Source organism: Sinocyclocheilus grahami, unplaced genomic scaffold (genome assembly GCF_001515645.1).
Source record: "Sinocyclocheilus grahami isolate Dianchi unplaced genomic scaffold, SAMN03320097.WGS_v1.1 scaffold231.1, whole genome shotgun sequence".
In the NCBI taxonomy this organism is placed as follows: domain Eukaryota; kingdom Metazoa; phylum Chordata; class Actinopteri; order Cypriniformes; family Cyprinidae; genus Sinocyclocheilus; species Sinocyclocheilus grahami.
In genome coordinates, this window is record NW_015505410.1 from 667,696 (window position 1) to 678,545 (window position 10,850).

A 10,850-nucleotide genomic window follows, 5' to 3' on the forward strand; every position below is an offset into this window, starting at 1 on the left:
ATGGTTTACTTTAGTCTATTATAAATGGTCTTAACTAATAATAATTAATTATAATATTCAAAATAAATAATTCATAAATATTGTTAATGGAATGTCATGGGCAAGTCTTGCCCTTTAACGCCCTCTTGTGGAATACACAAAGTTTCGGCTAAGTATTTTTTTTGGTAACACTTTACAATAAGGTTCCATTAGTTAATGTTGAACAAACAATGAACAATACATTTTACATGATCAAACGATGAACAATACATTTATTACAGTATTTATTCATCTTTGTTTAGTTCATGTTAATTCACAGCACATTAACTAATGTTAACAAGAACAACTTTTGATTTTAATAATGCATTAGTAAATGTTGAAATTAACATTAGCTAAGATTAATAAATGCTGTAGAAGTACTGTTCATGCTTAGCTCATGTATTATTGTAAAGTGATACCTTTTTTTATGTTTTTGAACTAAGTCTCTTCTGCTCACCAAGACTTCATTTTAACAAAAATACAAAAAAACAGTAATATTGTGAAATATTATTACAATGTAAAATAGCTGTTTTTTATTTTAATCAATTTTAAAAATGTCATTTATTCCTGTGATGGAAAAGCTGAATATTCAGCAGCCATTACTCCAGTCTTCAGTCACCCAGCGATTCTTCAGAAATCATTTTAAATATGCTAATTTGCTTCACAAGAAACATTTAATATTGTTGTCAATGTTAAAAACAATTGTGTTTTGAGGATTCTTTGATGAAAAGAATGACCCAAACTTATGAACAGTAGTATAAATAACTCACCAGTCAAACCCAGCTGCAAATGACGACTCAATGGCTGGAGCTATAAATTTGGCTGAGGTCATAATGTATTTTTCTGCTAGTGCTTTCCTAGAAGGAAAAACAAAACAAAAATACTGAAAAAACGTTCTAAGAATAATACATGCAAAGCTGAAGTATTATAGATCCAACAGAATGTTTAATAATACCTCTCCCTTTCCATTTGGTGAAGCTTATCGTTCTTTATAGCCTCAATCACCATGTTTGCATGAGGGTCATCCTAAAATTAAAAAATAAATAAAATAATAAATAAGACAGAATTCAGTTCAAATATATGACTAACAAGGATTTAAACTATACACTCACATTTGGAGGAATATACTTGTCATCATCATCAATACCGAGAGGTACACAAATGAGTTTCTGAAAAGCTTTTTTCATCCTCTCACGGTCTCCAATGGCATAGTAACATAGGATGAGGTTGAAGCCTGTCTTAATGTTGGGGCTCTCACTCATGATGTACTCAAAGGATGTGATGGCATCGGAGTACTGGCCCATATGTATGAACACAACTCCAATGTTCTGCATGATCTTGATCCTATATAGTACGATAAATGATACATGTTGAAAAACACATCAAATTGCCCAAGACCTGCATAAATTGATCGGTGCAAAACAGCTCACACAACAGATGCAACTACAAGTACTGACCTCATTGCATTGTGGGCATTTGAGATCTGATCCAAAGCCATGCGGTAAAATTTGATTGCCTTTGTGTAGTTCTTTTGCTTAAAATAGATATTTGCCATGTTCACTTTCAATCGTCCTATAGTAGGGTAAGCAGTTACAGAAAATCTGATATTAGAAACGCACTTACTGTATATCAAAGAGGAGTGAATATGAGAATATGAGTTTAAAACAAATTTGAAATTTGCTTACCGGCATTACTGAACATTTTGTTCTTCACAATGACTTGGTAAGTGTTCAAGGCCTCAGTGTACATGTCATTATTGGCATATTGGTTTGCTAAATTAAACAACACCTGAACAAAGCATAAAAGAGTCATGTGAACTTTCAGTTTTCAGTCAAGACATGTATTTTTATATGGAGCAATGAACTTACGGAGTAGGTCAGATCCAGATTGATGTGGTCTGCAGTGCCTGTTTGTTCTCTCTGTCTCACCAAAGCCCTTTCCTTCCTGCCAGCCTCCTTGGCTTTCTCTAAAGACTGTAAAAAAAAAAAAAAAAGATAATTCATCAGATAAATGTCAATTCTATAAAATCACTTAAAGCAGTTATAAAGCTATACCTACCAGCTGAAGATCCCCACGAGCATGAGCGAGACAGCTCTCCTCTATCAAATCATTCACCTTCTTTTCGAGTATCTTTATCTTCTCCTCTGGACTGAACGAGAAAACTATTAGACCAAAAATGTGTACATCTCCGAGTAAAACTAAAGATGTCAAGTGTTATCTAGTAAACAAAACTTGTCAATGGCTTCTCAAGCACTATGAAAGCATAGGGATGCATACGTGTCTTCATTCCTTGTTTCTAATGGAGGGGCCGGTCCTTTTGATTGTCCCAGTGGATCAAACACTGAGCCTGGAAATTCAAACAATTAAAATGAAAGAACCTGACATATTTTTCACCAACTCAGAAGTTAAAATGTATGAATCAAATATCATTATGAGACAGTAAGTATATTTCAAGCATAATGTGCCTGGACAGCACATGTGGAAATGGGTTTCATGTGTGAAAGTACCTCTAGCTATAGATGATGAATATCCTGCTGCTCGCACTGCAGTCATGGGACGAGCCGCACCATCCTGTACAACACACAAACACAGAAAGATTCATAAAATCTCATTGCATATGACATAAAGGGCAAATAAACAAGAGATTTTCCCCACCTGAACAGCTCCAGTCATAGGCCTGGTTTCTGTTTTTCCCAGTTATGATGATGTCAGCATTTAATGACGCATGGTCCTGGTATGTGCTGTATTTGCACTGCTGTATTGGCGATATTATAATATACCATTATTTATCGTTATAGTATTTATTTTAGCGGTTTGTATGCTTGTGATTTGTTGTCTATTGTTTTTTTTTTCTATAATCTCCACATTCTTAAAGTCAACATTCACCATTCACTTCACTCACTCATTTCGCATGTACGTCTCAATGTGAAAGAAAATATCTGTCGTTACTTCAGTTTCATTGCAACTCTGACTACTAAAAAGTTTTTCTGCTAAATAATCAAAGAGGCACGAGTGAATATTCCTGTTTGTTTTATCAGCATTGGGAAGTTAAGGTCCTTTTATAACTATTCAGGTCATATTTTTTTCAGCACATTCCACTGTCATTCATTTTTTCCGCTCTTGAATTTCCTTGTTCCAATGACCTTAAACAGTCCATTCATGCTCAAAAACCCTCCAATGTGGCTGAATTAAAACCATTCTGCAAAGAAGAGTGGGCCAAAATTCCTGTGAAAGACTCATTGCCATTTTTCACAAACACTTGATTGCAGTTGTTGCTGCAAAGCGTGGCACAACCAGTTATTAGATTTAGGGGGCAATTACTTTTTCACGTAGGGTCAGGCAGGTTTGGACTGCTTTTTTGCCTTAATAAATGAAATCATAATTTAAAAACTGCAGTTTGTATTTAATCAGGTTATCTGTGTGTAATATAAAATTAGTTTGATGATCTGAATCTTTTAAGTGTGACAAATATGCAAACAATAAAAAAAAAACAGGAAGGGGGCAAAAAACTTTTTCACACCACTGTACATTTCATACAGTCCCTTTGCTATATTGTTGACCATCAACTGCTCTTGTCCTCTGTGTTTTCTGTGAATAGGAGTGTGTATTTGAGGACCTGGAAGCAAAGCAGACTGTCTTCCATGAGGTGGAGAATCTTGTCACAGAAAGTGTGATTCTCAGCAGCTCCACTTCCTGCCTGATGCCAAGCAACGTGTTCTCTTGTGTCCAGAACCGAACTCGGTGCATCATTTCTCATCCGGTTAGTTATAATTATAGTCCGTGAGAGATTATATTATATATACACTGTAGGGGAACACAAGTTTGAGGAGACACTGAAAAGGTGAGACTCAAATTAAATTTTTAGGTATTTGACATTTTTTTGAAGAAATTATTATGCAAAAAGAAATAATGAAAATACATTTTTAACTCTGATTTAAAATAAAAAAGATTAATCCATTTCATATGCGTATACATCAGTCCAGTTTTTGTTTGTTCCGGTCCCACTAGCACTAGTCCTCAAAAGTGAAGCCATCGCGTTTCGATCGCCCTCAGATGGCTGGTCCCAGTATAGGTCATAAACCCCGCCCTCTCCATGTAATCTAATGGGACGTGAGACAAACTAAATAATTAAATTTCACTTGAAATATTTTGTTTTCAAACATGGTTTATGTCATTTGATGTTGATTTTATTTAGTGAACTGAGGCGCCAGCGGACATTTTCGAGATCTTCAGGAAGAGATTGGAGTTGTATTTACATTATTTTAACACAAGCCTCTTATACGAAAAATCAGCAGACAAAAATTGGACCAGTCAGGCTAATTTAAAAAAGGGTCATGGGCGTGTGTTTGTGATTGACTCTGCGGGAGTGTGAGCGGGACGCGGCTCCACTTCGCTCTCTACTGTGCAGACTCTGGTCCTAAATCAGTGCAATATGGCCGCGCCCTATTGGGACAAAGGCCCCCGGCTTCACTTTTCTTCAATGGAAGTGAATGAAGGTGCGTCGTCCGTCTTTTTTACAGTCTATGGTTCCGGTGCATACATTTTGGCTTTGGTTTGAACCTGCAACATCTTCCATTCAAAGCAAAACACATCTAGACCAATATGTCTTATTATTGGTCTAGATGTGGTATTGGTTAAGATCTTATTAAGGGCTAAACCTAAAATCCCCCTAAATGTAAACTTCTGCAGTTACCCCTAATAACAATTGTTATTTTCAGGTGTTCTTACAACATTCATGTTTTGGTTTTGGTTTTACGGTTTATATTTATTTAATGAAAGCATTATTTACATGGACATGTCAGGTTTTTCTTATCAGCCCTGATTTAGCAGCCTGTAGTGAAGAATGGAGATAATTGTTTTAGGCCAAGAGGGCTTTACTGGACTTTGAATCCTTCCATGCTTAACGGAAATTCTACTCTGATCTCATGAGCAGAAAGGTCTTGCTAGTCGTGTTGTCCTTCAGAGCAGTGTGAGGCAAATAGTTCACCTTCACCTGCATTTAGTGAATGTTTAATCATGAATGCCAAGCATTTGTGGTCAGACATTTAGTCAGAGAGACCTTCATAGTGGGAAAGAAGTTCAATACAAGGCCATTATCTCTAGCTCTAGTAAACACATAGTGCTTTGTCTGTGTTCAGGGGCAGGTAAACTAGTGTAATTTCCTTCTTGTTTTGAACCTCACAGGTAAACCCGCCCTACTATGTGCGTCTGGTGGAGCTGGTGCCACACCCCGAAACACTGCCTGCTGTAATGGATGTTGCTTACTCACTGATGACGGAAGTCGGACAGGCACCTGTGCGACTCAGCAAGGAGATTGATGGTTTTGCATTGAACCGTGTTCAATATGCCATCATAGCCGAGTCCTGGAGGTTGGTTCAGGTTGGTTGAGCCATGGAACTAAACCACATATCAGTTAGAGTCATGGTTATACTGCATAATGTTTTGACTACCTTCCCATTCTTTCATGTCAAATCTCTACTGTGCTGAATAATATACGCAAAAAGGCAAGATAGAAAGATGCGTGACAATCATGTGGATTGTTGAAAGAACCGTGTTCAAAGCCATTAATAAAATAATTATATAAACAGTAGATAATATAAACAATAGTAGACTGTTTTATTATACGTTATATGTACACTACCATTCAAATGTTTGAGGTCAGTAAGAATGTTTTTTTTATTCTTTTGAAAGAAATGTATACTTTTGTTCAGCAGGATACATTAAATTGCTCAAAAGTGACCGGAAAGACTTATATTATTACAAAAATTTACTGTTTCAAATAAATGCTGTTCTTTTGAACTGTTTATCCATCAAATAATCCTGAAAAAAGTATTACGGTTTCCACAAAAAAGTATATATATACAATTTTTTTGTATATATATACTGTGCCAACCCACAATTTTTAAATGGTAGTGTATACTAAAATAGTTGTGTCAGTTATGTTTTGTCAGTTCAATTTAAAAATAAAATAGTTTGAAACACAATTTTCTTTATCTAATGTAGCTGTTTATTCTTTTTAATTTTTTTTCCATACTATGGAAGTCAATGGGGACCAGCACCTGTCTGGTGAGAAAATTATGACAGAATTTTAATTTTTTTAATGTCTCTGTTACACTCTGTTTTTAGAAAGAAAGGAAAATGAAATTAGAGGAAGGAAGGAATGAACAGAGACTATTGTATTTGTTCAAATGGTAAGCATTGCAACATTCGTAGTCTTATCGCACTATGTTTACAAAAGGGGGAAAACCATCTCTTTTCTTTGTTTCTCTTGAGAAACTTTTAGAACAGCCAGCTTATCTTTCCTCATACTGGTGGTTTTGTCCTGGTTAGACAGTACACCTGTATTACAGTGTATCAAATGAACATTGGGTAGAGTTAGACGATCCACTTTAAAAACCAAACCCTTCTCGGCACTGCCCACAAGCATGAACAAAAAGCAGAGTCAAGAAAGCACTTCCACAAACAAAGGACACCTCACTTTGAACTTATTTTTAGAGTGACTGTTCATTATTCTGTCAAGTAATTGACATTTAAAGACGAAACACAAAATTGTGTGTTCTGTCCAGGGCGTATTATGGAGGCATCATCACAAAACTGTTTTTATTAATATGCATAATGGCAAAGTTCATAGGTCAGAACCCTTAATCCTAACTGTAGTTGTAGCCAGTCGTACATAATAATGTCATTGTTACCCATCATTTTGAAATTGTGGTTTTTGTTGCAATATGGCATTGTGTCTTTGTATTTGGTCCCTGGAGAGCTTTGTATGGGTCGGGGTAGAGTACACTTCACAACAGCAGTTACTGCTCTGACAGAAACTCAAAAACTAGCCACCATAATACACTACATGTCCAAATTAATATGGACACCACACTCATGTGCTTGTGAGCATTTAATAAAAAAATAAAATAAAAGTTTATATAAAACATTTATAGTTTATATAAAACATTTAATAGTTAATAGCCCTCTCTAACAGCTTCTGGGAAGGTTTTCCACTAGCTGCTCTCATTCAGGCACAAACGTGAGTGAGGTCAGGTACTGGTGTTGGGTGATGGGGGCTGGTTTGCTATTGGCATATCAAATAATCCTAAAGCATGTCCAAAACTTAAATAACTGCATGCTTAATTGTTTCCACTGTTAGTAATGGGTGAAGCTGAAATAGCCTAATCCGTTAATTAGGAGGGGGTGTCTACATACTTCTGTCCTACATAAATAACAGATAAACCAAACCACTTATGTATAAAACAATTATCTCTTTGTGAATAATTGCATGGATTCATTATTATCATTATCACTTAATATCATTATTTACTCACCCTTACAGTATGTTGTTTCAAACCTGCATGATTTCTTCTGTGGAACAAAAAAGAAGATATTTAGCAGAATGTTCATACTACACTTTTTCATATAATAACTGAGCAGAAAAAAAACAAATGGGTAACTTATATGGCAGCACTGAAAATGATATGCTATTCTTACTTGACCTTTTTAACTAACTTGATGGTTCTACTCCTTTCAGAGATTTATAACCAATGAACTGAGGCATAATTAAAGGAAATCTTATGAGGCTGAATTAGTTGTAAATATAATTTTTAATGTATATATACCAATTGATCTTATTCATCATGCCACCATTTAGGAAGAGTGGGATGTTGTTGTTTTATTTTTATATATATATATATATATATATATATATATATATAAAGATTTTTCTCTTTATTAGCTGTTACACTAAATAAGTGTTTTTCCTTATAACCGTTTTTTTTCTTTCCTCATTCTTCATTTCATCCTCAGTAGTGTTATTGTGCAATCATTGATGATGAGGTAATTCAGTAATTTAATTGTCTGGAATATCAGTATGATTTACAGGTTGATTTTTCACGTTTTCTATGCAGTTTGTGTGTGTTAGGAATTTAATTTCTTAACAAGCATTTCTTATGAGAGATCTTGACTTAATTTTCCAAGTCTTGTAATTTCCTCACAGTCAGATGGAAAAGTTAAATTTCTAAATTAAACATGCACCATTTCAGGCACAAATCCACATCCTGTTTTGGGTCAACTTCTAAATGACAGAAATACCTCTCCTCCTTTTTAGTTGTAGGCAAATACTTTTCAAGAATTTCAAAAGAATCTGCTGTCTGAGCTGTTAAAAGTTTGTCATATGGAGCTTTAAAAGAAGCCATGTTGATAAACCAGCACGCAAACTGATTAATTCGTATAGTTTTTTGTTTAGATAACTAAAAGAAGTAATTACATAAGCTGGTTTTACATAAGTTAAATATTGTTCAAAGACCCTTTGTGGCCACCTGGGACTGTTACTTGTTAAATGTTGCATCACGTTTGTTCAATTTAAGTCTTATTTCGCATTATATTATTTGAGTTTATTAATGCTTCACTGTGTTGAATAATAAGATGTGTGAGCTGTTCATGTTGTTGTCATGGGCCCAAATACCTAACTGTTACATCTAAGTCTAAAACTATGCCCACAGACATTTGGATATTGTTTACTAGCTAAAAATCCAGTTTAATCTGATGTTCATAATACCATCAATGCTTAAAGGGATAGTTCACCCAAAAATGAAAATTCCATCATCAAACAGTTGCTGGTCCCCTCTGACGTCTATAGCGTGGGAAAAAATACTTTGGAAGTCAGTGGGGAGCATCAACCGTTTGTGTTCAGCAGAAGAAAGAAACTCGTACAGGTTTGTCACAAAATATATATATTTTTTTTTTTTTTTTTTTTTTTTTTTTTATGAATTAAAATAGATCAAAACTGTTTCTGAAAATATGTTGTTATTAGAGTCGTGAAAAATATCAGACCTTTTATGGTCTACTGTGTTGTAGAAATGCAAAACCACATTTTTATTGTTTTGTCTGTCCAGGTATGGAAGACTATCTCCAGCGCTACAGTGAGGGCATGAAGAGGGTTCTTAGTACTTTTGGGCCTGTTCCTGACTTTTCTGGAGAGCCAGCAGCTAGAATTGTTAAAGTAAGCAATATCAATATTATCAATAATTAGTGGAAAATCTCTTGAAACGGTTGCTTTAGAAATCTTAAATTTGACAGATTTCCCAAATAACCATAATTGTTTTGTTGTTGTTGTTTTTAAATAATTTTTGTAATCATTATAAAATGAAAGATTTCATCATGTACTTTAGGAGATCTGTGAGCTGATCCCTGCTGAACAAGAGCACCTCACAGTCCGGAGAGAGAGAAGAGATCAACTGCTGATGGAACTAGCTAAGCTGAAGAAATGAGGCTAGTCCATATCTGAATGCAATTGGTTATGGATCATCTGAGCCATTGTTGTCCTAAGTTAAATATTTCCCTTCCAGGCAACAGAATATGACTGATTATAGAAGAAAATTACTGAAACAAAAGTTAACCTCAGAAATGGCTTTAGGGTTCATTTAATTATAAATTTAATTTTTATAATGCATTACCAGTATTTTTAAGTGTAAGATTTGTGACAAATACTTTGGCTATAGCACTTTCTTGCTCATGATAAATGTAATGTGAAATTCACAATTAAAGAGAAAATGAAAACAATCTCCAAGTGGAAAGCCATTTTCTTGATCCACCCCAATGAGTGTTTGACTCAGCATAAGAAAATTCTGATGTTTCCTTTTGGAAAATACACGCAATTAAAAATGAATGGTATTTTCACTTTTAACTTCCTCGTGGGACATTTCTGAATTAATCTCATACCTAAGCTGAGCCCAACAAGTATTTGGACACTTAACTTGAGATGTATGAATGCCATAACATGTCAAACCAAGTGTCAGATGCAAATAAATAATGCTTTTCTCAGAAGAACTAACAATGACTAAACTGACTGGCGTAAAGGTGATTTTTAGTCTATGATGTCAATTCACACAGGTGTCCTAGCAGAGTAAACACTGGTGTAGTAAATTAATGTTTTTGTCTCGTCGCTCCGGCCGGGACAAGGCATCACAATATGGTAAGGGACGTAACATTTCCGTGTTAGCAGATCGGGGCGTTTTTAGACCATGTTTCCTGTATTTAGGTAGGTTTAGGGGTGGGGTTAGGTAAGGGGGATCATTTTGATTGCATGATTGAGAAACACCCTGCAGTTTGAAAACACCCACAAATTCAGAAACGCCCAGTTTTGCTCTGCAGAGACCTCAGTCTCCATGCTTGAGGTATTCGGCCAATCACAACGCACTGGATAGCTGGCCAATCAGAGCACACCTCGCTTTTCAGACCGATGAGCTTTGTAAAAATCGACGCGTTTCAGAAAGGCGGGGCGTAGAGGAGAAACAATAATGTACAGTGTGTGGAAAACAAGCAGCAACCTCCCGCTCTCTCTAGTGAAGCCAACAAGGAAGTAAACTGTAATTCATCAACTGGCCGCTAGAGGCTGGCTGCAAAAGGGAGTCAATCCCATAGACTCCCCATGTTAAAATTGGTCTATATAGCTAATTTTGCCCTTCATGACAACTGTGAGGGGGTGAATTTTTTTTATAACTCATCCGTTTAAATTATATTAAGCCTTAAGGTTCTGCACAATTAAGGGCGTGGTCACTTGAGTGACAGGTGGATTGCCGCTGCTGTCACCACCGTCGAGCTAGGTGGGCGTGGTTTCAACCTCCCGCCTCTGCCCATTTTCGATTATCTGGGAGTGACGTGCTGCCAAGGTGGCGACGGCCCGCTCCGCCCACTTTGAGCTTCAAAAAACGCTCCTTGGAAATCGCTCCGGTTACTATCGTAACCACGGTTCCCTGAGAGCGGGAACGAGACATCACGGAGATATTTCTCCGTTATGGGAACTCCTTCCCTTCCAACCTTTCCTGAAGTCCTATTGGCTCCCG

General features: G+C 36.0%; 2 protein-coding genes across 2 annotated transcripts in view; one reads left to right on the plus strand and one right to left on the minus strand.

The window, feature by feature from the left end:
* Positions 1–2,745, minus strand: part of LOC107597420 (intraflagellar transport protein 88 homolog) — an 8,097-nt gene extending 5,352 nt beyond the window's left edge. Inside the window, exons 1-11 of the mRNA XM_016288468.1 lie at positions 2,742–2,745; positions 2,674–2,702; positions 2,526–2,589; positions 2,296–2,365; positions 2,077–2,167; positions 1,887–1,991; positions 1,704–1,806; positions 1,476–1,590; positions 1,131–1,362; positions 974–1,044; positions 789–875 (exon numbers count right to left, since the gene is read on the minus strand). Coding sequence (XP_016143954.1) covers positions 789–875; positions 974–1,044; positions 1,131–1,362; positions 1,476–1,590; positions 1,704–1,806; positions 1,887–1,991; positions 2,077–2,167; positions 2,296–2,365; positions 2,526–2,589; positions 2,674–2,702; positions 2,742–2,745 — 971 coding nt within the window. The remainder of the gene's footprint in view (positions 1–788; positions 876–973; positions 1,045–1,130; positions 1,363–1,475; positions 1,591–1,703; positions 1,807–1,886; positions 1,992–2,076; positions 2,168–2,295; positions 2,366–2,525; positions 2,590–2,673; positions 2,703–2,741) is intronic.
* Positions 2,744–9,757, plus strand: LOC107597421 (lambda-crystallin homolog). The gene is made up of 5 exons (XM_016288469.1): positions 2,744–2,752; positions 3,617–3,778; positions 5,203–5,397; positions 8,819–9,007; positions 9,177–9,757. Exons 1-5 carry the CDS (start codon positions 2,744–2,746, stop codon positions 9,273–9,275), a joined length of 654 nt encoding a protein of 217 aa, XP_016143955.1. The 3' UTR covers positions 9,276–9,757.
* The last annotated feature ends 1,093 nt before the right edge of the window (positions 9,758–10,850 follow it).